Source organism: Betta splendens, chromosome 1 (assembly GCF_900634795.4).
Source record: "Betta splendens chromosome 1, fBetSpl5.4, whole genome shotgun sequence".
Classification (NCBI taxonomy): domain Eukaryota; kingdom Metazoa; phylum Chordata; class Actinopteri; order Anabantiformes; family Osphronemidae; genus Betta; species Betta splendens.
This window is the reverse complement of record NC_040881.3, coordinates 2911656-2938319: the sequence shown is the minus strand read 5'-3', so window position 1 is coordinate 2938319 and position 26664 is coordinate 2911656. Positions and strand designations below refer to the sequence as shown.

Sequence of the window (26664 nt, the reverse complement as noted above, 5' to 3'; positions counted from 1 at the left end):
AAAGTACTGGAAGCAGTGCCACATATTTTACTGTAATGTACAAATTCACCATGTAGCAACAGATGCACACTTCTTTAATTATTCTTCACATGCACTAATATTTTCACTGATGTGTGGCTCAGTAGAGACTCAAGAAGAGTCTTCGCCACCCAGGACTAATCCCTGGCCTCACTTCCTTCCCAGGACCGCGACCTTCACAATCGTCACTAACCTCGAGTGTCCTCGTAACAGCGACGCCGGGGAAAGAAGGCCGACAAACCCCAGGCTCGCTGCTCTCCACATGAAGCAGGGCCCGTTTCCCAGTGGACGGACCAGCAGCACCAGTCAATGAGCTGGGATGGGCTGCTTCCAGACATGGAGGGCGCCTCCAGCTGGGACGCGTCCATGCATTCATGCTCTCCAACACCTGCAGGGCTTTCTGTCACAATCACAATGATCACTCCATCACGGCCTTTGACAGCAGCATTGCATTCAACATGTAATTATCCATCAGCCTGCAATAGCAGCACTAGAGCGCCTCCAGCTCCAATTGCCCTCTGCTCTTTACTTTTAACCTCTTTGTGCTGCTTTGTGAGAAGCTGCTAGAGTGAAAAGCTCCACTTTCACCCCACACGATGCTTTCTTCCTTTTCCCAGTTACTCCCAGCAACCAGCTGTCTCCTCTAGATGACTGGCACGCAGGAGTTTTGTATCTGTCTGTATAGCAGAGGCTCTGTGTGGGTCCCAGCCTTCATGGCTAAGTGAGGTCAAATAAATTGAATGAAATGATAACTGTTGCTGTTATTGACTTTGCTGAAGCTGCCTGGGACAGAATCTGCCACTTCCCCGGGCTGTAAAGGTCTTTGTTGCTCATCTGTTCCCACTCCATGTCCTGCACAGCTCAAAGCCCTGCGTCTGCTCAACTCCAAAGCTTTTCAGGAAGTTGCTTTTTAATTTGGCGCCAGACGTGACAGCGTCCAAAAAAGAGCTTCAGCAGCCAAAGCAAAGACACGCGAAATAATCAGCACTGGCATCAGACCAGACATACTGATGGCACAATTTACACAATCCAAGCAGAGTTTCCACCGTCTGCAGTATTTAAAGGCCTCCTGCTGCATGTTTGTGGTGTAATCATCCATCTGAAACACACAGATGTGATTTATGTTCAAATAAATTAGGAAATAGAATGTTTTAAGACACATCAGAGTGGAGACTCTAAATTACAAACTAACAAGACAGTACATTAAATGATGAATAAATCAAGCGTGCATGCGCTCACGTTCTTGTTACCTGTTGGTCGTCATGGAAACCGTTAAACAGGAAGCAGGAGCATCAAAACAAACTACACGCAAACCTTTGTGTTGATCATTAATATGTTTAAAAAATGTCTGAACAGAAACATCTTCACACAAACCTGCAGTGAGTGAAGCTTGTCAGTGTGGAAACATTTATCCCATCTCTTTCAACCCAAGAGAGTGTCTTCACTTTCAAGTAAAGACCAATCGCTTCATGTTGCATAAACTCCTTTGTTGTTCCTTTTTTTCCCTCCAAACCGGAGGAATAATGAGAAAACCTCAGTTTTATCTGGAAATGAGCTGCTTTCCTTCCATCCAAGAACAAGTCAAAGGAAACAAGCTGTAATGAGTGAGCAAGACTGATTTACAGCTACACAGACGCTGTAATGACTGAACGCTGGTGGTGACATCCTATAAGAAACACACAGAGGAAGCTCTTGCTTTAACTCAATGTGATGCAGTCAGTCACGTTTGAAAGCGTTGGTTGTTGTTTTCTTAGTGGAGCCGCTGATCTTCACGTTTCACTGTTGCAGCTTCACAGACTTGACAGACGGAAGCTGCTGGGCCTCAGCTGCGTGTCACTGACAGCAGAGTGTTTGACACCAGAACAGGGCGGTCGCCTGACACGAGCGACCCATTAATGCATCAGAAGTAGTCAGCTTCATAACTAATGTTTGTTTATTATAAACAGCTGAGACTTTGCACAGAACAGGAAACAGTGTTTAGAGGTGCACAGAGGGTTGTCAGTCACAAACTTCCAACATGAAGGTTTGTGTGTTTGTCTCTGACCAGTGACCTGCGCTGCTTCTTGCCCAGTGACACTTGAGACTGACTCCAGCATTTCCACAACAGGAAAAGCATTTCAGATCATGGATAGATGCATCACTGGACGGAAAATCCTCTAAAACTGTCGTAAAGGTGCTACTCAGTAAGACGACTACAACATATTTACATAGAGACACTGCTTCAGTATTTACTGGACATTTAGTGAGACATAATGTGATGCATGAACACAGTCAGGCCGGGTCTGAGAGCTTCCCTTTAAATATAAATCTCCTTTGGGAGGCTCCACAGCCCTGACCACTGAGTCTGAGAGCAGCAGGACGTTCCAGATGAGCCTTGAACCAGCTTGTGTTCAGAGGCTGAAGTGGGCGACTGACAGCATCACACGTCTGAGGGAGAAGAAGACGCTCAAAGAGCCACGTTATCCACGGAGCACTGACTAATGATGAGAATCAGTATCACGATTTACAGCTGCAGGAACAAGGAACGGTAATAAATGAATGGAGACTGAAAATTATGGCAACGAATATTTTTATTATTCAAATGAACAGGTAGAACAAACCAAGAGAACCACTGTGACAGAACCAAGTGTTGTAGAACTTTGTTTTATTAAATATTCACTAGAACAGATAAATATCATCATCTCAAGTTCATCTGGTTTAATGATGAAGAACTGATGCATCACATGGTTCTAATTAAACCAGTGGTTTGGTGCCTTCATTACATAGAGTCACTGACTGTCATCATCTCCAGCACAGTAGAAAAGGCAGACGCAGCCTAGCGCCGGTCTGTGGTGAACGGGTGAACCGGCATCACCACCAGTCTGGTTTCACCTCTTCTGTCCACACGGTGGGAACAATCAGAACATGACGGCTGATCCAGCAGATGAGACCTCCTTCCTCTCCTCTTTGACCTGTTCAGGTAAAAACAGAGCGTCACTGCAGATGGAACCACAGTGCTGTTGAGGAGGACGTCCACTGTGTTTAAAGCTGGTACCTGCGGCCTTAGCGTCAGCTCCACATCTTCTTCAGCTTAGAGAAGAAGCCTCCCTCCTCCTTGGGCTCCTGCTGCGTGTTCTGGGCCTCCTCCCGGCCGGTCGCCTTCGCTCCAGAGCCTGAGGTGCTGCTGCCCCCTCCTGGAAACAACACGCTGCTTCAGGTGACGCACACCACTGCGAGCCTCTCCACTGGGGTGGAGCCACGTTTGGCCTGAAGGAGGCAGCTGAGCGCCAGTCCTCACCTGCTGAGCGACTCACACCGGTGACCGTCCCCTGGACGTCCGTCTCCTCCTCAGCGTAACTTAGCAACAGAGAGCGCTGCCTCCTGGTGAGTTTACTGCAGGAAAAACACAGTCTCCTCTGTAACAACAGGCTAAAGTACAACGCTGGTGAGTTCCTATGTTTATGTCACAGTCACCAAATGCCATCGGAAAACTACATTCAACAATGAACTGCATCCAGTGAGGTTCAAGGTGAATGCAACAGAGCTTTGTGGAGCTGAGACACCACTCAGATCCGCTCAGAACCCGTGAACGTGTGTGTTTGATTTGGCTCTCGTACTTGGGCACTCTGACTTTGATGTGAACGTAGTGGTCTCCATAGCTGTAGCTGTTCATCCTCCGAATGCCTTTCCCCTCAAGCCGGATCACCTGATCAGCCTGGCATCCAGAGGGAATCTGAAAGCGCAGACTAGAAGCTTTGAGGCAGAGCAGACAGAGAGGTTCTGCTGCTGCATCGGCACCACTTCCTGCTTCTTACCACTATCCTGATGGTCTGGTGCAGACCCAGTGCTGTGGCCGTGCCGCCCAGGACGGCCTGAGCTATGGAGATGAACAAGTCTGAGTGGATGTCTGCTCCGCTCCGCCTGAACACCGGGCTCTTCTCCACCTGGACCCAGACATTTAAACACGACCTCAGGAAACACCCAGAACAGGAACAGGATTTAACCACAGGAAGAACAAAGCTCACTCTGAATGTGATGAGAACGTCTCTCTGTCCCACCGACAAGCGCACGGTTTGACCGTCTTCCACTCCTGTAAGAGAAAATCACAACGTTCTTCAGCTCAGCGCCTTTGTCCACGTCTGAGACACCAGAGGTCAAAGGGCATCAACAGACTCAGGCCAAACTGTGGATTCCTGGGAATCTGCACGTTGGTGTTCTGAGCGTTCTAATCTTCTACCATCAGGTTCCAGGGCGAGAACCCACCAGCAGGGACGGCCACAGGAAGCGTCTGCGTGCGCTTGGTCCGGCCCGACCCCCGGCACAGAGCGCAGGGCGTGTTCACGATGGAGCCCCTCCCGCCGCAGCGCCGACAGGCGGAGCGCATCACGAAGGGGCCTGTGGCGAGCGTCTCCTGCAGGTGGAAACGCCCACGGTGACGAGGCCGGACAGGACAGAGCAAAGCTTCGGCCGCAGGGACTGACCGTGCCGCTGCCGCTGCAGTAGTGACACGCCGACACCTTGGTGCCCGGCTCGCTGCCTGCTCCGCGGCACCGGGGGCAGCTGTCCTCCATGTTCACGCGCAGGTCCCGGGTCACGCCCTTCGCCGCCTCCAGAAACGTCAGCTCCATCACAAACTACAGCAAGACGGAAATAATCAGGCTGAATCACAGAACCTGCCGAGCGCGTGTGATCAGAGGGAGGAGCTGACCGTGGGAGTTTCCTCAAACATGCTGTGAGCGTCTCCAAAGCCCGCTCCTCCTGTGAACTCTCCAAAGATCTTCCTGAAGAGCTCCTCAGGGTCGATGCTGGCGCCTCCTGCTCTGTAGTAGTGCTGAGAGGCCCCGGCTCCACTGGGGTCAAAGCCTGCTGCTCCGTACGTGTCGTACTGTTTCCTCTTCACCGCGTCACTGAGTGTCTAAACATGGACGGAGCAAATCTGATCTCGAGACAGAGTTATTGGATGTTTCATATGAAGTCATTAGTTTCGTACCTCGTAGGCTTCAGCCAACCTGGCAAACTTCTCTTTGGCTTCTGGCTCATCGGGATTAGTGTCGGGGTGGAACTTCTTTGCCAACTGTGTAGAGTATTAGACGGAATGAGAACAGAGCAGCTTGACTGTTACAGCAGCGTTATTAACGATTAATAACAACACAAGCTCACGAGGCGCAGCTACAACGCATCAGGCTGAACGGAGCCTGACCTGGTAATAAGCTTTCTTGATGTCCTTCTGTGAGGCGGCGCGGGAGACGCCCAAGATTTCATAGAAGTCCTGCTCCTTCGCCACAGTGCTGCTGGTGTGGAAGAAGGTGCAGGGTCCATGGTGAAACCCTGGTCCTGCAGACAAAGCAGAAGGACTCGTCAGAGCAGGAGGCAACAACTGAGGCTCTGCCTGATGTGAACAGTCATGAGATGTAAAAGCGACAAGAATTCAGGGTTGCATTTTAAAGTTGCAGCCACTTTGCTAAATATTCTTCTGTCATTATTTAACCTACATACAAGGACCTGGCCTATAAACTACATACTATGCATATATATCTAATACACATTACGCTGTAATTTGGATGGTTAAAGCAATTACACAATATCAAAAAGTTGTGAATGCTTCACATAATATGTCTGAGGACTCTTTTTTTTTTTTTGTTCTGTCCAGCAGTTTAGCAAGCAGCATATATTACGCTGAATGCCATATTGTGATGGACAGCTTTGCTTTAACAAGAAGAGTATATATAGAATATATACCAGCTGCTGAAACCAAGCAAATCTGTTAAGTAAACAATCGGAGCAAAAAATAAAAATAAATAAATAAATTTATAAAAGCAGGGATGTACCTTAGGCTAACACATTCATAACTAAACAACTTTTGTACTGTGGTTTACCGTGGAGATTAATACTAATACCAATAAGGTATGTGCACATACTAATACAAACATATACATACAATATACATACATATGTGCATTATTATACATATCCCATACTACTTAATAAAAGTCATGACATACAACACCACAAATTCCATATTCACACATTATTCATATTGGTAGTGATAAGTATCAATAATACTTACAGTTGGATTTGGAAAGTGTCCCACTACAAGGTTAGTAAGGCTGTAGCTTATCATTATTCACCCAAAGGGTGAGGCAGACGTTGGTGCATGAACAATGCCACTTGTGGAAGCCAGGGTGATGTGAGGGGCTCCGCCCCTACGCCCATCCAGCAAGCAGAGGAAGGAATCCTAGCAGCCAGGGAGCCCACACACCTTCAGTTCCAGGAGGGCAGGTGTTGCAACCCAAGCCGCCCACACAGAGCCCCCCAGGCAGAGCTGCAGCAGCCACAGAGACAGCACCCGAGGCCAGAGTGGGCCACCGGGGGTCAACGCTGTCCGCCCCATGAGAACCAGGGGCAAACACTCCCCCCGGCGGGAGGGTCGGCCTGAAAGAGTAGAGCCCGAGGACCCACGGTCCGTAGGGAGCCCGCCAGAAGATGCCCCCGCGCCCAGAGTGGGGCCCGCCCCCAGCCCACCACCCCCACACGGGCGGAGCGGGGCCTACCCCATCGGCCCGACCTCATCCCCTGGCGCTACAGCGGCCTGCAGCACAAGGCCAGCAATTGGTGGGGTCAGCAGAAAAGAGACCACCCAGGCAGACGATCATCGTACCCCGGGCGAAAAACCGGACCCCCCACACTTCAACCGCACCACACGCATACCAACTCACACAAACACAGACGCATACACCCACCCACATGTGCAACACACATCATCACATCAACACACACACACACACACCATAGACTCTCTCACAACAAACTAGTCAATCATACGTGAACCAATGCACTCTCAGATACATTCTCGCACCCACACCATTCGCTTGATCACATTCGTGGGGAGGGTAGGTCTCCGGCCTGCCGTCCATGTGGCCCCAGGCAGGGACCGCAGCTCCTCCCGAGCCCCGACCAACCCCCCCAACCCGGGGGAGGCAGAGGGCAGCAGAAAAAGGTCCCCCAGAACCCTGCAACCCAGCTTGGACGTGAGTGTGTGCAACTAAAGTGCACTGAAGGTGGGTGACACCTCCAGGAGCACAACCGCTGGCTGACGGTGTGTCCCCCGGACAGTGCCCCCCCTCGCCCTAAATGTCTTTTTGCAGTTAAAACTGGGTGGTGATCTCTCCACCAGGGCCAGTGGGCGAGGCCACAACTGGCCTCAGCCCCAGGCCCCAGTGAAAGAGCCCACCCCCGGCCCTAAATGTATGTGTATGTGGCTAAGTATGAGGAACTTAGAGTCTGAGGACTCTTTTAAACTATAAGCAAGTGTATGAGAGAATCGGACGTGTGTTTTGGTTCTGTACATCTCATATTGGACTTCAGCGGCAGTGAATGGTGTTTGGTACATAGGTGATCAGGTCCGAATGAGTCCAGGCTGTGACTGATGCAACTGCAGAACACAGTCAGTTCTTGCATCATGTTTAAACGAGGCGGATCAGAACCGTGGAGCTGGTTCTGCCGTAACTTGGCTGGAAACTATGAAGCTCAGAGCTTCTACACAGACGTCAATTTTCAGCACTTGCAGGAAACTCTTTGCACATTTCTCTAAATTCTCCGCTCACCTGTCAGTCCGCTCAATGTCACAGCGTCTTCGTGTCCTCGGTGGGTTAATAAACTAAACGAAGTCCGTCCTCGATGCGTCTGCGACACCGCCGCTGAACAAAGTCCTGCACGTTTGAAGAAGACGGTCAGAGAATATCCGCCTCGATGTCCAGAACCAAACGAACCGATTAAGCAGCGTGTAGTGAGTCGGACAACGCTGGACGCCATTTTCACGTCACTGTCGACGTCAGAGGATCGGAGCTCGTCTGCGCATGTGCGAACTTTGGCAAACCGAAAGTATTTGACTTGATACTAGAGTTTTACCCTTCGCTTAGAGAAAACAGAACGGAAGGAAACCCGAAGTTGAGTCTGTGAGTGTTCGGCAACATTTCTATTTTTAACTGAGCCAGTTTGTTTAAGGATTGTAAAGAAAAGACAGGATCCAATGATGAAAAACCCGATGTGCCAAACTATACTGTAAATTATATTCTTAATATATATTATTATTACTGATGACATATATATATATATATATATATATATATATATATATATATATATATATATATATATATATATATATATATATATATATATATATATATATATATATATATATATATATATATATTCCGGAGTATGGACTGGAAACACCAAGAGTGGGAAACACCTCCGAGCCAAGATCCTGTGGGACTTCCAGATCCAGACAGACAGAATGGTAATGGCGAACCAACCAGACATTGTGGTGGTGGATAAAGAGCAGAGGAAAGCCGTAGTGGTGGATGTGGCAATACCAAGCGATGGCAACATCAGGAAAAAGGAACATGAGAAACTAGAGAAATACCAAGGGCTCAGAGAAGAACTGGAGAAGGCTTGGAAGGTGAAGGCCACAGTGGTGCCTGTGGTGATCGGAGCACTGGGGGCTGTGACCCCCAAACTGGAGGAGTGGCTACAACAGATCCCTGGAAAAACATCCGACTACTGTAGCTTGTTGCTCTGTACTGCTTTTGGCGCTTTCATGACAACTTCCTCAGCCATTACTCAATAAGAGCGATGAGTCACATCTTTTTTACGTGGAAATTTAGATACGATTTATGCGTAATTTTTAAATCCCAATTTATATGTACTGTATATGTTATTCACTGTCAAAGTTTAATGTATTACAGTATCACATGGTACATTTAAATACTACTAAACTGCAAAATATACAGTAAACGTACACAGGTCTTTGTGCGGTGATAGTACACTTCCTGTAGAACAATGAGAAAGTGGGTCTGGGTGTGGCGTTATGCACCAATGTCAAGTTATTCACTGTCAAAGTTGACTCTATTACAGTATGACATGGTAGTTTTAAATAATACTAAATCCTCAACTACACAGTAAAAGTACACAGGTATTAGTGGAGTTTTAGTGTGCTACCTCTAGTACAAGGACGTACTAGTGTTAGTCTGGAATTATGGACCAAAGTCACTGTACTGCTTTTTAGCATTCAACACCAGTTTTAACTAATAAACAGATCTCTATTAGGCGAGAGGAGAGAGCACCTCTGCCTGCGACTATAGTCTGTGCTCCAGTTTTTAGTCTGAACTATCAAAGAGAACTATCAGAAACTCACACATGCACAGACACGCTCCGATTAGGAGCGTGTCTGTGCATGTGTGAGTTTCTTAAATCGAAAATGTCGACGGGTTTCGCTCTACCACGTTCTGACGGAATGTCGTAGCAACTGGGTCAAAACTCATATCGACCTGGGTTTTGCCCACTGCAACTCTGCTCCATTACTGCTGTGGTTGGATTGCAGGATTTTCCCTTCAATGAAAAAACTAATGAGACACTGAACTGGCTCTGGATCACATTCAGTGTTATTTGTTTATCTCTCAGACTGACCGAGTTCTAGAAAATGAGTGTTTGTGTGGAGGAAGAGAACACAGCAGAGCCTTCAGGATCCAGCTGTCTGGACAGGGACCAGTCCAAAGGTTCTGAACCTGGAGCCTCACAGACAACGTGAGAACTGATACAAAGTCCCTTACAGTTCCTGACTTTTAATTTATTTGTCTTAACCATAACTGTGTTTGCCCTTTGGAGATCAGTGAATAAAAACATGCTGTGTTTACAGAGATCAGAACCACAGATGGACAGCAAAACCTCCAGGATCCAGCTGTCCATCTATGAAGAGTGACTGGTCTAAAGACTTTGTTCCTCCAGACTTCAGTAATGAACCTGGATCCTTAGACACAAAGTAAGAACCAGCTTCTACTGTGAACTGACCTGATGGAGGATGAAAACAGTGCACTGTATGACTGGTTTATTTAAAAAAAAGAATATAGTCTATACAAATTCTAAAAGTTTTGTACTATTACTATTAAATTAAAGTTAATTGTACAAATTTGAAGGAGAATACTTAAAACTGAGTAGCAATCCCAAACTTGAGCAACTTTAATTTAAATTACCTTTAGTTAATTAATTAACTTTTAAGGGTTAGTGGGGATCTTGTACTTCTGTCTCCATGGAGACAGGATTTAAAGCTTTGTGATTGGCTGCTTTGAAACTTTGTGAAAAACACGCAATTAACAATATTACCGCAGTATCATTTATTTCACTCAGCCACCTCACTGACTGCTACAGTAGCTGACTGTAACTGTTTCTATTTTAACAGTTCTTTGTCTCATTGACAAAGTAGCACAGATAGATTTACATGACTTCCACCAGAGAACAGCTTGAACCACAGTCAGTGTTGGCAAATGTACGATAATTGGGGTCTGTAAAATATATCATATCCTAGAGCCAATATACTGTACGATAGTTTTGATACTGCTGTTCGTCATTGATGTAGAAAATTATATAAATTAAGAAATTATATTTAACAGTAAAAACTATATGTTGTCTACTCAATTACAGTAAATTGTAGTTACCTTCTGTTTTTGTTTTCTTTTAACAGTAATAAAGTGTATGTATTATGGTGTACTGTTTTGCCTGTGACGGTAATATACTGTTGCTATTTAAGATGTTTGCCGTCATTTTCACGGACATTTATTTTACTGGATCTATTCAAATTAACGGTTTAAACCGTTTACCACACATTCACTTGAACTTTATTGTTAAATGTTGATTTCAAAGCAAAATACATATTTCAATTTCCACTTTCAATTTTATTTATATAGCGCCAAATAACAACAAAGTTATCTCAAGGCACTTTACAAAATAAGGTTTAAAACCTCACACAACTAAACCCAACAAATCCCACATACAGCAAGCATTTACTGTAATTTGACAGCAACAGTGGAGAGGAAAAACTCCCTCTCTAACGAGGAAGAAACGTCCAGCAGAACCAGGCTGGATGTGGGCGGCCATCTGCCTCGACCGGTTGGGGTGAGAGGATAGAGAGAGAGAAAAGCACAGCAACAGCAACAAGCAACAACAAGCAACAACAGAGCACAGGCAGGATGGTAGGACCAGGGACTGGATGCAGGCAGGATGGTTGGATCCGCAGCTGCCCATCACAGACACCAAACTTTGAGTCCAATGATACCTGTAGGTGAGGACAGAGTAGAGGAGAGAGAGAGAGAGATGGGAGGTTATTGGACAGAAGAGGTAGAAGGAAACAGGGGAGCTCAGTGTATAAATTAAGTCCCCCAGCAGTCTATGTCTATTGCAGCTTAACTAAGAGATGGTTCCTGTGACTAACAATCATTGCCAGTGACCTGAACCATCTCTAACTATAAACTTCATCAAAAAGGAAGGTTTTAAGCCTGACCTTAAAGGTGGAGAGTGTGTCAGCTTTTCGAACCTTAAAAAGGGAGCTGGTTCCAGAGGAGAGGAGCTTGGTAGCTAAAAGCTCTGCCCCCATTTAAACACTCTAGGAACAAGTAGCCCAGCGCTCTGAGAACGAAGTGTTCTGCTGGGAGCATAAGGAACTATGAGGTCTTTAAGATAAGAAGGAGCTTTGTCATTGAGTACTTTGTAGGTGAGTAGGAGAATTTTAAATTCTATCCTACATTTTACAGGCAGCCAGTGCAGAGAAGCTAATGTAGGAGAAATGTGATCTCTCTTTCTAAGTCCTGTCAGGACTCCGGCTGCGGTATTTTGAATAAGCTGTAGGCTTTTTAAGGAGCTGTTAGGACATCCTATGAGTAAGGAGTTACAGTAGTCCAGCCTAGAGGTAACAAATGCATGGATCAGTTTCTCTGCATCACTCTAAGAAAGGATGCTTCTGATTTTAGCTATATTTCTAAGATGAAAGTAGGCGGTTCTGGAGATTTGTTTAATGTATGATGTAAAAGAGAGATCCTGGTCAAAGATGACACCAAGGTTCCTCACAGTAGAATCTGAAGCTAATGTTATGCCATCCAGGGTGGCTATGTGACTCAATAGTATGTCTCTCGGATTTTTAGGCCCAACAATAAGAATTTCGGTTTTATCTGAATTTAGTTGAAGGAAGTTTTGGGACATCCAGGATTTGATGTCTTTTAAACAACCCTGAATTTTGACTACTTGATCTGTTTCATTTGGTTCCAAAATTTACTGTTTATACTGTTATTATTTGTCATTGACCTTATGCTATTGTATGATTAGGTTAACTTACAGTACTAAGTTAACTTACAGTAGTGTATTGTAAAATGAAAACTCATGTTTCTTTTGCGGCGGTCGAAGGCGGGAGCCTAGGCGACCCAATCCCTGGATAACCAATCTGGCTATTAGGACATGGAATGTCACGTCACTGGGGGGAAAGGAGCCTGAGCTTGTGCAGGAGGTCAAGCGGTACCGGCTAGAAATAGTCGGGCTCACCTCCACACACAGCCTGGGCTCTGGAACCCAACTCCTTGAGAGGGGCTGGACTCTCTTCTACTCTGGAGTTGCCTGCGGTGAGAGGCGGTGGGCCGGTACGGGCTTGCTCATAGCTCCCCAGCTTAGCCGCCATGTGTTGGAGTTTTCCCCGGTGGACGAGAGGGTCGCTTCCCTGCGCCTTCGGGTGGGGGATAGGTCACTCACTGTCATTTGTGCTTACGAGCCAAATGGTAGTGTGGAGTACCCGGTCTTCTTGGGGTCTCTGGAGGGAGTGTTGGAAAGCGCTCCAACTGCGGACCCCATCATTCTTCTGGGAGATTTCAATGCCCACGTAGGTAACGACAGTGATACCTGGAGAGGCGTGATTGGGAGGAACGGCCTCCCTGATCTGAACCCGAATGGTGTTATGTTTTTGGACTTCTGTGCTAGGCACAGTTTGGCCATAACAAACACCATGTTCCAACATAAGGGTGTCCATCGGTGCACATGGCACCAGGACACCCTAGGCCGGAGGTTGATGATAGACTTTGTAGTCGTTTCACCTGACCTCCACTCATATGTTTTGGACACTCGGGTGAAGAGAGGGGCTGAGCTGTCAACTGATCACCACCTGGTGGTGAGTAGAATCCGCTGGCAGGGAAGGAGGCTGGAACGACTTGGCAGGCCCAAACGTATTGTGAGGGTCTGTTGGGAACGCCTGGCTGAACCCTCTGTCAGATGGACCTTCAACTCACACCTCCGGGAGAGCTTCGACCAGATTCCGAGGGAGGTTGGAGACATAGAGTCCGAGTGGACCATGTTCTCCGTCTCCATCGTCAACGCGGCCGTTCGGAGCTGTGGACGCAGGGTCTCTGGTGCCTGTCGTGGTGGTAATCCCCGAACCCGGTGGTGGAGGCCGGAGGGAAGGGACGCCATCAAGCTGAAGAAGGAGTCCTACCAGGTATGGTTGACCTGTGGGACTCCTGAGGCAGCTGATGGGTACCGGCAGGCCAAGCGTGCTGCAGCCCATGCCGTTGCGGAGGCAAAAACTCGGGCCTGGGAGGAATTCGGGGAGGCCATGGAGGAGGACTATCGCTCGGCCTCAAAGAGATTCTGGCAAACTGTTCGGCGCCTCAGGAGGGGGAAGCAGTTCTTTACCAACTCTGTTTTCATTGGAGGTGGGGAGCTGTTGACCTCAACTGGGGATGTTATTGGACGGTGGAAGGAGTACTTTGAGGATCTCCTCAACCCCTTTGACATGCCTTCTGCTGCGGAAGCAGAGGCAGGGGACTCAGAGGCGGACTCGCCTATCACCCAGGCTGAGGTCACCGAGGTAGTTAGTAAGCTTCTTGGTGGCAGAGCAGCGGGGGTGGATGAGATCTGTCCTGAGTACCTCAAGTCTCTGGATGTTGTGGGGCTGTCTTGGGTGACACGCCTCTGCAACATGGCGTGGACGAGGAGGACAGTTCCTCTGGACTGGACAACCGGGGTGGTTGTCCCTCTTCACAAAAAGGGGGACAGGAGAGTGTGTTCCAACTATAGGGGGATCACACTTCTCAGCCTCCCTGGGAAAGTCTATGCCAAGGTACTGGAGAGGAGAATTCGGCCTATAGTCGAACCTCGGATACAGGAGGAACAATGTGGTTTTCGGCCTGGTCGTGGAACGCTGGACCAGCTTTATACCCTCAGCAGGGTGCTTGGGGGTTTGTGGGAGTTTGCCCAACCAGTCTACATGTGTTTTGTGGATCTGGAGAAGGCATTCGACGGCGTCTCTCGTGACATCCTGTGGGGGGTGCTCCGGGAGTATGGAGTCCAGGGCCCTTTGCTAAGGGCTGTTCGGTCCCTGTACAACCGGAGCAGGAGCTTGGTTCGCATTGCCAGCAATAAGTCAGACCTGTTCCCGGTGCAGGTTGGACTTCGGCAGGGCTGCCCTTTGTCACCGGTTTTGTTCATTATTTTTATGGACAGAATTTCTAGGCGCAGCCAGGGGCCGGAGGGGTCTGGTTTAGGGACCGCAGGATCTCTGCTTTTTGCAGAAGATGTCGTCTTGTTGGCTTCATCGGGCCAGGACCTCTAGCGTGCGCTGGGGCGGTGTGCAGCTGAGTGTGAAGCAGCTGGGATGAGAATCAGTTCATCCAAATCTGAGGCCATGGTTCTTAACCGGAAAAAGGTGGTTTGCTCTCTCCATGTTGGAGGACTGTTCCTGCCCCAAGTGGAGGAGTTTAAGTATCTTGGGGTCTTGTTCACGAGTGAGGGAAGGAAGGAGCGTGAGTTTGACAAACGGATTGTTGCGGCGGCTGCAGTAATGCGGTCGGTGTATCGGTCCGTCGTGGTGAAGAGGGAGCTGAGCCGAAGGGCAAAACTCTCAATTTACCGGTCAATCTACGTTCCTACCCTCACCTATGGTCATGAGCTTTGGGTCATGACCGAAAGGGCAAGGTCACGGATACAAGCGGCTGAAATGAGCTTCCTCCGCAGGGTGGCTGGGCGCTCCCTTAGAGATAAGGCGAGGAGCTCTGTCACCCGGGAGGAGCTCGGAGTAGAGGCACTGCTCCTCCACATCGAGAGGAGCCAGTTGAGGTGGCTCGGGCATCTGGTTCGGATGCCTCCTGGACGCCTCCCTGGGGAGGTGTTCTCGGCATGTCCCACCGGTAGGAGGCCCCGAGGAAGACCCAGGACTCGCTGGAGAGACTACGTCTCTCGGCTGGCCTGGGAACGTCATGGGGTCCCACCGGAAGAGCTGGAGGAAGTGTCCAGGGAGAGGGAAGTCTGGAACTCTCTGCACAAGACTGCTGCCCCCACGACCCAGCCCCGGATAAAGCGGATGAAAATGGATGGATGGATGGATGGATGGATGGATGGATGGATGGATGGATGGATGGATGGATGGATGGATGGATGGATGGATGGATGGATGGAATTTTGACTAGTTGATCTGTTTCATTTGGTTCCAAAATTTACTGTTTATACTGTTATTATTTGTCATTGACCTTATGCTATTGTATGATTAGGTTAACTTACAGTACTAAGTTAACTTACAGTAGTGTATTGTAAAATGAAAACTCATGTTTCTTTTAACCGATCAGGTGCAAGACTTTTGGGTAATTATCATCAGCTATAATTTTTTTCAAATATTTTAGTGTGTTATTGATTAACTGCTTGTGCTGTGATTTAGTGTGTAATTGTGTATGAATGTATTCTTGTTGGTTGGTTTTGTTCAGTGTTGGTAAATGTTTATACCGTTGGCGGGCATCATAAGTAATACTAATACTGCTGTGCGGGAAAAGTGACTCACAACGTTGTCATGTAATGCTAGAATTTAATGTGCATGCAATCAGCAATGGCTGATTACTGCCAGAGGATTTGTCTCTGTTTGTTTCTACTGTGGTTAATGGAGCAAAAGTGCACTTCTCTGTGCTTCCCTGAGCTTTTCTGCCACTCAGTAGCTGCTAATGTGCTGCTGCTTGTATGTTTTACTTTTTATGATTTCAATTTAATTCTTTGAGTTAATACTTTTGGATAAAGTAATTGATACTATAAATGTTTTTAAGTTAAATCAAATTGGTAATTAGTGCACTGAATGTAAAGTTAAAGTAGTAGTAGAGAAGTAGCAGACAAGTTAATACTATTAAATATTTTGAGTTAAATTAACATTGCATTTAGTGTATTGAACTCAACTTTCTCTGCTGATTACCTTGATCAGGTGTCAGTTGGCTTTTTCAACTGTTCACAACCTTAGCTTTACATTCATGTTCTACAGTGTTGGACTCATCAGTATCAACCAGTAATTATAGTTCTTAACTAATGTATTGACAGAGAGAAGAGGAGTCGTGTTTCTGTGGAGGAGCCTTCCTGCTGTGCAGTGTGTCAGGAGGGTCTGAAGGATCCAGTCTTCAGCAACTGTGGACACTGGTTCTGTAGACAGTGCATCACCTCATACTGGGACCAGTCTGGACCATCCGGAGATTCCTCCTGTCCCCAATGTGGGAAACGACCCAGAACAAGAGCTGGACCACAGACCAGCAGCGTCCAAAGTGAGACTGATGATGTCATAATTTCTGATAAAAGTATTTTCATGATTCACACATTTAATAATACACTGAATTGTTTCGGTGGGTAGTAAACAAAACAAGTTGGTCTTTTAGTTCAGTCTCTGTTTCTTGTTCTTTCAGCAGATGTTTCTCTGCAGGAGGCTTTAGATGAACATAAGCTCAGTCTGAGGAGCAGATGTGAACGTGTGACTGAAGGAGGTGAAACAGGAAGTGGAGTCCTCCTCACCAGCATCTACACTGAGCTCTACATCACAGAGGGACAGAGTGAAGAGGTGAACACCCAACATGAGGTGAGGCAGCTGGAAACAGCTTCCAAGAAGAAGACCCTCCATGAGGCTCCCATCAAGGTCCACGACATCTTTAGAGCCTCCTCTGACCCACACGGACCCATCAGACTGGTTCTGACCAACGGCGTTGCTGGCGTTGGAAAAACCTTCTCAGTGCAGAAATTCACTCTGGACTGGGCCGAGGGCCGGGAAAACCCAGACCTCAGTGTTCTGGTTCTGCTGTCGTTCAGGGAGCTGAACCTGATCAGAGATCAGCAGCACAGTCTTCTCACGCTGCTCCGTGTTTTCCATCCAACGCTCCAGAAGGTCCCAGCAGAGCATCTCGCTGTCCTGAAGCTTCTGTTCATTTTTGACGGCCTGGATGAAAGCAGACTCTCACTGGACTTCAGCCACAGGAAGGTTGTGTCTGACGTCACACACACGTCATCTGTCAACGTGCTGCTGACCAACCTCATCCAGGGGAACCTGCTTCCCTCGGCTCTGGTCTGGATCACTTCCCGACCCGCAGCAGCCCATCAGATCCCTCCTACGTGTGTGGACCGGGTCACAGAAGTCCGAGGCTTCACCGACGCCCAGAAGGACGAGTACTTCAGGAGGAGATTTAGACACAAGCAGATGTCCAGCTATCCAGAAATACGGGGCTTCACCGACACCAAGATCGATAAGTACTTCAGGAGGAGACCCAGCCGCGAGCAGATGTCCTTCAGAATCATCTTACACGTCAAGATGTCCAGGAGCCTCCACATCATGTGTCAGATCCCAGTGTTCTGCTGGATCACTGCTACGGTTCTGGAGCACATGTTGACTACAGAGCAGAGAGGAGCGCTGCCCACGACCCTGACGGACCTGTACTCACACTTCCTACTGGTCCAGACCAAGAGGAAGAGGAACAAGTACCATGAGGGACATGAGACCAGTCCACAGGAGCTGACGGAGGCTGACAGGGAAGTTCTCCTGAAGCTGGGGAGGCTGGCGCTCAAACATCTGGAGGAAGGAACCATCATGTTCTACCAAGAAGACCTGGAGCAGTGTGGTCTAGACGTCACAGAGGCCTTGGTTCACTCAGGAGTCTGTACTCAGATCTTCAGGAGAGAGAGTGTGATCCTCCAGAAAACAGTCTACTGCTTTGTTCATCTGAGTGTTCAGGAGTTTCTGGCTGCTGTTTACATGATGCACTGTTACACCGACGAGAAGGAGGAGGAACTGAAGAACTTCCTAAAAGACTCCAAACACAGAGATTTTATCTTTAGAAAGAATGAACAGTTTTTGGTAAATAAAAAAACGCAACATAATGATAAGCTTCATGCTAAAACTTTCTCATCTCTGGATGAATTTCTGAATGGTGCCATGAAGAAATCCCTTCGTAGTCCAAGTGGCCACCTGGACCTGTTTGTTCGCTTCCTTCATGGCCTCTGTCTACAGTCCAACCAGAGAATCTTAGGAGGTTTCATGGGTCACACAGAGAACAGTCAAGAAACCATCCAGAGAATCATCAACAATCTGAAAAAAAACAGTGGTGAAATCTCTCCAGACAGAAGCATCAACATCTTCCACTGTCTGATGGAGATGAACGACCGCTCAGTCCATAATCAGATCCAAGAGTTCCTAAAGTCAAAGAACAGATCACAGAAGGAACTCTCCTTGATCCAGTGTTCAGCTCTGGCCTACATGCTGCAGATGTCAGAGGAGGTTCTGGAGGAGTTCGACCTGGGGAAGTACAACACAACAAAGGAGGGACGATGGAGACTGATCCCAGCTGTGAGAAACTGCAGAAAGGCTCAGTAAGTCCAACGTTAATGTGATGATTAATATTCCACAGCAACATGAAGCTGAAGCCTCAGGGTTAAAAAAAAATGAGGTTTAGACTTGAAAGGTTCCAGTCTGTTGTTTTCCGCTAAAAGAGAAGCTTCTGTCAAAGAGGTTGGGCTCACTGGGTTCAGGTGAGGTGCTGACCTTTGACCTCTGCCTGCTACATCTGACTTTGATTCTTGCTGATCTTGTTTCCAACCAGTTGAACTCTGCATTAGAACCAATAGGACTCAATGATAATATGATATCAATGATAACAATAGAGGCTTCAGATGCACTGGTTCTTGTGTTGGTTCAACAGGAGCCATGAAGATGAGAAGGAGCCGTACTGTAGCAACACATCCAGTTGATATAAAAGCAGCTACAACCTCCATCACATTAAACCCATCACAGCTTCCTGTCACCACAACTGGACATGTTGACGTTACAGTGATGTGACAGACGCTTCTGTCCAAACTATCTGCTCTTCATCATAATGACCACGTTGACACAAGGTTCACACCACACACTGTGATGGATGAGACCAACTGAGCTACAGCTGCCTCAGCATCAACATTCATGAAGTCAGTTCACATTTATAGACTTTATATTTTCTGTCATCACAGACTTTCTTGGTTTGGACTCTCAGAGACTCACTGTGAAGTTGTGGCCTCAGCTCTGAAGTCCAACCCGTCACATCTGACACATCTGGACCTGAGTCACAACGAACTGCTGGATTCATCAGTGAAGGTTCTGTGTGTTGGACTGGAGAGTCCTCACTGTCGATTAGAGACTCTGAGGTCAGTGTTTTTCCTGGTTAATGTCTCAGCAGCAGTTTTTCAGCTCGTCACTTCAAACGTCTCCACTTGAATCTAGAATGAAAAGAGATTGCGTCAGAAAACTGCAGGAATGATTGACAGTTTGTTGTGACTTTATAAAGTCTATAAAGTTCATGGACAGAAGTTTGTGACATTGTTTCTACCAAAGTCACACATTTTTAATGTGACACAGCAGCAGAGACTCAGAGTAAATCATGTCTCCACATGTTTGAAGGATCTTTAGTGGCGTCTGATTCGTCTCCATCAACAGGCGACACTTCAACCTGTGTGTGATGCTTCCTGTCAGACAATGATGTCGACACAGAATAGTTCAGACTTAGAGAGAAGACGATGAATGAAAGGAACCAGATGAAGTCTTTGATCCAACACGTCTGGTTTTCTACTGGTTCCAGCAGCAGCTTGTGAATCAGTGCTGACATCAACAGGTGTATGAATGTTGTGCTGACATATGGATGATGTGTAGAAGCTGAGATCATGACGACACAACAACACAAGCACAACATCACTCTGCTCATTTTAGACAAAACATCAGTGATCAGGACAAATCTAATGCATTATTAATGCTTTGATCCACATCTTTGATTCTTTATTCAGATTCAGTGACTGCAGTTTGTCAGAGATCAGCTGTGATTTTCTGGCCTCAGCTCTGAAGTCCAACCCGTCACATCTCACACAACTGGACCTGAGTGACAACAAGCTGCAGGATTCAGGAGTGAAGCATCTGTGTGGTTTTCTGGAGAGTCGTCAGTGTCGACTGAAGACTCTGAGGTGAGACTCAGTGTTTTAGTTCTGTGAGAGTTTAAGTGACATAAATGTCAGGTCATGTTTACGTTTTTTATTTGAATATTTATTGTGTGTTTTTATTTATTTAATTGTTAATGTGGGCCAGGAGCAAAGATTGTGTTCCGCTGGACATGTTTGCTGGTGCACAAGTAAGAGGGGAGAGAAGTGACAGTGTTTGTTTTTGCTATTTTTGATGATTCGTAACCATTCCCTCTGGTGTGTTTGCAGCCAGCGAGGTATTTTTTTGTTTTGTTTTCTGTCATGTATTTATTTATAATTGTGTTTGTTCAAAATGTGATGTTTCACTGTATGGCGTAGTTCAACGGTGGATTTCGTTTAATATGTAAGAAAAAAAAAAGTGCTCAGAAGTGCATTGAAGGGAGTGACAGTGAGCTTAATGTGATGTGAACATTGTGCTGACACATGAGGCTGATGTTGTACTGATCCACACTGAGGGTCTTAATAATAAATTCAGTTTTCTTCTGTGGTTTATTCTTTTTAGTTTCTACTTTCCAAATTTCTGCTTTCTGAAGCATCTTCAGCTCCAAACACACAATCAAACACAGAATGGTTTTAACTGACTGTTTTTTTTTTACTGTTTCATCATTCACTCTTAATTCAGATTGAGAGGCTGCAGTTTGTCAGAGATCAGCTGTGATTCTCTGGTCTCAGCTCTGAAGTCCAACCCGTCACATCTGACAGAACTGGACCTGAGTGACAACAACCTGCAGGATTCAGGAGTGAAGCATCTGTGTGGTTTTCTGGAGAGTCGTCAGTGTCGATTGAAGACTCTGAGGTCAGACTCCATGTTTGAGATTAATGTGATATGAACTTTGTGCTGACATTGACCTTCAGACACATTTATGTTTGCTCATTGTATGATGAAAAAGTTTCTTCTCTGCATCTGTCCAGTGTTTGTTGTTTTGACTCACCAGAAAAAAAGTTCTGTTGTTTGTAGCGTCTTGTTTCCAAACTTCTGCTTTCTGAAGCATCTTCATCTCTAAAGAAATGATGAGACCCAAAATGGTGTCAACTGACGCTTTGTCTTCTACTGTTTTATCTTTGATTCTTTATGCAGATTGAGGAGCTGCAGTTTGTCAGAGATCAGCTGTGATTCTCTGGTCTCAGCTCTGAAGTCCAACCCGTTACATCTGACAGAACTGGACCTGAGTGACAACAACCTGCAGGATTCAGGAGTGAAGCATCTGTGTGGTTTTCTGGAGAGTCCTCACTGTCGACTGGAAACTCTGAGGTCAGACTCCATGTTTTAGTTTTGTGTGAGATTAATGTGATGTGCTGACACTAAACTGCAGACAAGTTTATGTTCATTCAGTTTGTGATGAGGAATTTTGAAGCTTTGACACTTTCACAGATTTCATGCAACCACTCACACCTTTGGACAATTTAGATTCCCCAACTAACTTTAGCGCATGTTTTCGGACTGTGGGAGAAAAACGGAGTTAAGGGGTATAGAACATTTAAACTCCACACAAAAAGGCGCCTGGGCTACCCTGGAATAGAACCCAGGGCCACTACAACACTGTGTTTGCCTTCCAATGAATCAGTGTATCATAATAAAGAGACAAATATGTTTCAGAATCAGAGAGAAGAACATAAACACACTGAGACTGAACCACTGAATGGTTTTAATCTGTCTCTGGATTTTTTGTTCAGTTTGAGAGGCTGCAGTTTATCAGAGATCAGCTGTGATTCTTTGGTCTCAGCTCTGAAGTCCAACCCATCACATCTGACAGAACTGGACCTGAGTGAGAACAACCTGCAGGATTCAGGAGTAAAGCATCTGTGTGGTTTTCTGGAGAGTTGTCAGTGTCGACTGAAGACTCTGAGGTCAGACTCCATGTTTTAGTTCTGTGTTAAGTTAAGATGACAGCAGATTTATCATTAGGTCAAATCATCTCCAGGACTGATCACATTCAAGCTGTTCTAAAAGTGGCAATTCTGATTTATAATATGAAGAATGATTTCAATGTAAAAATAATGTTTGACTGTTACTCTTAGAACTGATTGAGACTAAATGAAGGCAGGTATAAAGCAGCTACCGAGAATCTGCTTGGAGCGAATGGAAGCAGGAGAGAATCAGCAGCAACTTCAGAACAGGACACAGAACTAAACATTTGACTGAAGCTCATTAATGATCATCAAACTGCAGCAGAGACAGTGGATGATGTTTGATTATAGGGTGATAAATGTAGAGCAGCAGCAGAGTCTGACTGAGAAGCAGAGAACAGGAAACAAATCCTAGAGAAGAACTGTTGATACACAAACATTGATTTACAACATGGTCTGAGAAGATGAAGCCACATCCAGATGAATGACAGCATCTGTGCTGTGACATCCTCTATAGAGACATTTCACATGTGGGACGAGAAAGTTCCTCCTCTGTCTCTGCCCAGTGTCTGAACACAGACACAGAGAAATAGAAGCTTTGCCCATTAAGAGCAGACAAGATATTGAAGTTTGTGTTTAACAATGTTCAGACAGGAAGATTTCAGTCATGATGATATTGCTGGTTCTGACTGTTTGTTTTCTACTGTTTCATCTCTGATTCTTTATTCAGATTGATGAGCTGCAGTTTGTCAGAGATCAGCTGTGATTCTCTGGCCTCAGCTCTGAAGTCCAACCCGTTACATCTGACAGAACTGGACCTGAGTGAGAACAACCTGCAGGATTCAGGAGTGAAGCATCTGTGTGGTTTTCTGGAGAGTCGTCAGTGTCGACTGGAGACTCTGAGGTCAGACTCCATGTTTGAGATTAATGTGATGTGATCTTTGTCGTGACATTTAACTCCAGACAACCTTGTTCATTCATTCTTTGATGAGAAAGTTGCTCCTCTCCATTTGTCCAACAACAGATCAATAATTTAATGACTCCATTAAACTCTCACAATAAAATGTTTCTGGGACGATGTTCTGAGACCAAAAAGAACATCTGTGTGTTTCTATGTGTTTTTATGTGACATGTCCAGAACTTGAGCATTTTTTGTAGAACCTCAGAGAAATGTGTGAACAGTTTTCAATCTGCGTCTTGTTGGTTCTGCTGTTTGGAACTCCTAGTTTTAAACTGAAGAGTCTTCAGCTCGAAACCTATGGAGGATTTTCAGACTCAAAATCACAGTTCGTTCAATTGGAAAATGCAGTTTGCAATTCAATATTAAAAGTATCAATTCAGTATTCGGTTTCATTAATGCATTCATTAATTAAGTATAAATAAAAATTTAATAAATTGCATTTCGTATTGTCATGGTTCTTTGTAGTCTTTATTTAAATGGCAATACATTTTGCAGGTGACAATTCAATATGCTATTTGGTCATTTTATTTGAAAATGCATTCTGCAAATGGAAATGCATTATTAAAGAGTGTTGATTCAATACCCAGCTTCAATAATTAAATGTTTAAATAAAGACTTAATCAATTGCATTTCATTTTCTCGTGGTTTAGAGGTGTCTTCATTCAAATGCGACAGCAGGCAGCCAGAATGCATTGCATGATCTGTGAATGCGCTCCAAGAGTCTCAAAATTAAAAGCGTTGTTCAGATTTGATTGGATGAGGTTCAACTGTCCTAACCAATCAGAGCCCACTACTGCAACTTCAGCAAACAGACAGGATGGCGGAGGTAGTGTTGTAGCTGCCAAGCACCGCTGTGGCTTTTCTGACGAACAGAGTAGAGATAGCGTCATTCCTCCCCCGTCAGACAAGCCTGTGTGCTGCTGGTGTTGTGTCTGTCTGCCAGACGTTTACTGCTGTTGTCGTGCCAAATAGTGATTGTCTGCCAGAAATCGTTTGCCGCACGCTGGAACGCACACCGCCTCGGTTTGTGCAGGACTACAGCTGCTTAAATCGGTTTCAAATGGCCATAACGTGTAAATATGATCCGCTACACATTTTCTAGTGGTCCTAATGATGCCACTTTTAATATTGAATTGCCAATTGACAAATGTATTCTGAATAAAATTTGAGTCTGAAAAACCTCTATACGAAACACACAATGAGACACTGAATGGTTTCATTTGACTCTTTGTTTTCTACTGTTTCATCTCTGATTCTTTATTCAGATTGATGAGCTGCAGTTTGTCAGAGATCAGCTGTGATTCTCTGGCCTCAGCCCTGATGTCCAACTTGCCACATCTGACAGAACTGGACCTGAGCGACAACAACCTGCAGGATTCAGGAGTGAAGCATCTGTGTGGTTTTCTGGAGAGTCGTCAGTGTCGAATGGAGACTCTGAGGTCAGACTGTGTTTTAGTTCTGTGTGAAGTTAAGCTGATAGAGATTCAAGGAGGTCAAATCACCTGATCACATTCACACTGTTGTGTGGCAATCCTACTTTAAAAATACTGTACTTTAAAATACTGTATAAATGTAATTTAAAGGTGAAGATAATGTTTGACTGTTACTCTTAGAACTGATTGAGACTAAATGAAGACACTTGTTTAATAACGCAGCTACAAAGAATCTGCTTGGAGCAAATAGAAGCAGGAGAGAATCAGCAGCAACTTCAGAACAGGACACAGAACTAAACATTTGACTGAAGCTCATTAATGATCATCAAACTGCAGCAGAGACAGTGGATGATGTTTCATTAGAGGGTGATAAATGCAGAGCAGTAGCAGAGTCTGACTCAGGAGCAGAGAACAGGAAACAAATCCTAGAGAAGAACTGTTGATACACAAACATTGATTTACAACATGGTCTGAGAAGATGAAGCCACATCCAGATGAATGACAGCATCTGTGCTGTGACATCCTCTATAGAGACATTTCACATGTGGGACGAGAAAGTTCCTCCTCTGTCTCTGCCCAGTGTCTGAACACAGACACAGAGAAATAGAAGCTTTGCCCATTAAGAGCAGAGGAGAGAATGAAGTTTGTGTTTATCAATGTTTAGACAATGTTTTGACAGAACAATTTCAGGCATGATCATATTGTTGATTCTGTCTCTATTAAATCAATGAAATGTAATAAAGAGACAAATATGTGTTCAAGAATAAGGATAACATAATGAAACACTAAATGGTTTCAACTGACTCGTTGTTTTCCACTGTTTCATCTTTGATTCTTTATTCAGATTGAGAGGCTGCAGTTTGTCAGAGATCAGCTGTGATTCTCTGGCCTCAGCTCTGATGTCCAACCCGTCACATCTGACACAACTGGACCTAAGTAGGAACAACCTGCAGGATTCAGGGGTAAAGCCTCTTTGGGACCTGGGACAATGGAGAAACAACATTTGGACCAGAACACAGACTGAATCTCACACACCTCAGACTGTCCTGACACTAGGGTTGGCTAATCTAGAGGTTGATGAGATGTTCTTTATCTCTCAGTCTACAGTAGTTTGATTTAAGGATGTTTGCAGCTGCTCTTACACATGCACCGCTGATCCAGTAGATGGCGCCACTGAGCTGCTGTTCGAGCGTTGACTGCGTCTTCTAGTAAAATAATAAACTGAAGGACAGACTCAAAATCATTTTCACAATATACTTTTATTTTATAAACAAATTAATTGATTGTTCAGTTTTTATCATTCAAAATTTTAAATTGCATGAGGTAAATGGTCTTTATTGTAGATTTATTTATAATTCATAATGTGCAATAATCGATTTACACACATTTTACACACTACACTTCTCATCAGTGTCACTGTAGTTTGTGCCAGATTAGCTTTGTCTCTGTTCATTAGTTAATGCCCTTTGGCCATATTTTAACTGTACTCTGATGTAATTTTCCTCAATGTGGGACCAATAAAGGTGTTCTTATTCTTATTCTTAGATTCTAGAAGCACTAGAAAAGCAGTGCACAAGACTGTTTGGGTGACTCCTTTTAATTTCTAAAACATAATTATAAAAAATAATCCTACAAATCTGAAATTGTTCCTCTTCTGTGTCCCTGACGTCCACACGTGCTGACTGCTGACATGAGAGGGGGCGTTGACTGGACAAAAGCCAAGGAGAGAGCTCAGACTTCCATGTCTCCAGTTATGTTACAGCCCGTGTGTGACCCCATTAAATAGCAGACCACGCTGCCCCTCTCTCTCCCCTGCCGCTTCTCTGTCGTTTCCTGTCGTCTCCATGGTGACCAGCAAAACAGCATCCCAGCTGTGTGTGTTTGTGTGGAATGTATTTTCAATGGAGGGTGACATTTGCCACTAAGCAATGTAAATATCACCGTGAGCAACAAGTCTTATCTCAACACAGAGGCTCCACCTTCCATCTGTGAGTGGGTCACATTCTCATATGCTGTGAAAAGAGGCAGCAAAGTGATCTCAGACAGAGAAAGAAAAAGATCATTTTCATCTTTGGAAAAAGCAGCTGCAAATATCGCTGGAGGGCAGAGCTCATATCAACAAGGAGAGAGAGAGAGAGTATGAGTCAAACTACGTCCAGCATGTGTGTGTGTCTGCTGATAGAGTCCATAAACCTAAATAAAAATATGTAAATGTCATAATAACAAAAGAATAACATCCAAGATACAAGTGTATAAGACTGTTCATTACTTGTGAAGCTGAGAGCAGGTTGAGGTGCTCCCTCATTTGATCACATGTCCTTCCTTTAA

General features: G+C 45.5%; 2 protein-coding genes across 5 annotated transcripts; one reads left to right on the top strand and one right to left on the bottom strand.

The window, feature by feature from the left end:
• Positions 1-2570: 2570 nt before the first annotated feature.
• Positions 2571-7845, bottom strand: LOC114859812 (dnaJ homolog subfamily A member 3, mitochondrial-like). The gene is made up of 12 exons (XM_029157807.3): positions 7602-7845; positions 5198-5331; positions 4988-5071; positions 4706-4912; positions 4479-4631; positions 4261-4408; positions 4023-4087; positions 3813-3941; positions 3615-3730; positions 3296-3390; positions 3053-3191; positions 2571-2969 (listed from the first exon to the last, which is right to left on the bottom strand). The coding sequence occupies exons 1-11, from the start codon at positions 7807-7809 to the stop codon at positions 3067-3069; spliced, it is 1464 nt and encodes a 487-aa protein (XP_029013640.1). The 5' UTR covers positions 7810-7845; the 3' UTR covers positions 2571-2969; positions 3053-3066.
• Positions 7846-7851: 6 nt separating this feature from the next.
• On the top strand, positions 7852-25874 carry LOC114859803 (NACHT, LRR and PYD domains-containing protein 12-like). 4 transcript variants are annotated; one of them, XM_055510153.1, is made up of 13 exons: positions 7853-7952; positions 9463-9585; positions 9698-9820; positions 16162-16379; positions 16521-18465; positions 19099-19272; positions 19906-20079; positions 20717-20890; positions 21173-21346; positions 21769-21942; positions 22673-22846; positions 24169-24342; positions 25181-25874. In XM_055510153.1, exons 2-13 carry the CDS (start codon positions 9482-9484, stop codon positions 25449-25451), a joined length of 3879 nt encoding a protein of 1292 aa, XP_055366128.1. In that variant the 5' UTR covers positions 7853-7952; positions 9463-9481; the 3' UTR covers positions 25452-25874. The 4 variants fall into 4 exon arrangements, 3 of the variants coding, with proteins under 3 accessions (XP_055366128.1, XP_055366125.1, XP_055366126.1); XM_055510150.1 differs by having other exon boundaries at positions 16518-18465; XM_055510151.1 differs by lacking the exon at positions 7853-7952 and adding an exon at positions 8281-8299 and having other exon boundaries at positions 16518-18465.
• Positions 25875-26664: the final 790 nt, after the last annotated feature.

Bases quoted from the DNA above. Each gene is read 5' to 3' on its own strand.
- LOC114859812 (XM_029157807.3), bottom strand. From the start codon at position 7,809: ATGGCGTCCAGCGTTGTCCGACTCACTACACGCTGCTTAATCGGTTCG. The intron at 5,072-5,197 runs GTCAGGCTCCGT...TACTCTACACAG, and splicing joins TCAAGAAAGCTTATTACCAG to TTGGCAAAGAAGTTCCACCC. The intron at 4,088-4,260 runs GTGGGTTCTCGC...TTTCTCTTACAG, and splicing joins TCCTGTGGCCGTCCCTGCTG to GAGTGGAAGACGGTCAAACC.
- LOC114859803 (XM_055510150.1), top strand. From the start codon at position 9,482: ATGAGTGTTTGTGTGGAGGAAGAGAACACAGCAGAGCCTTCAGGATCC. The intron at 20,891-21,172 runs GTCAGACTCCAT...TTCTTTATGCAG, and splicing joins TGTCGATTGAAGACTCTGAG to ATTGAGGAGCTGCAGTTTGT. The intron at 22,847-24,168 runs GTCAGACTCCAT...TTCTTTATTCAG, and splicing joins TGTCGACTGGAGACTCTGAG to ATTGATGAGCTGCAGTTTGT.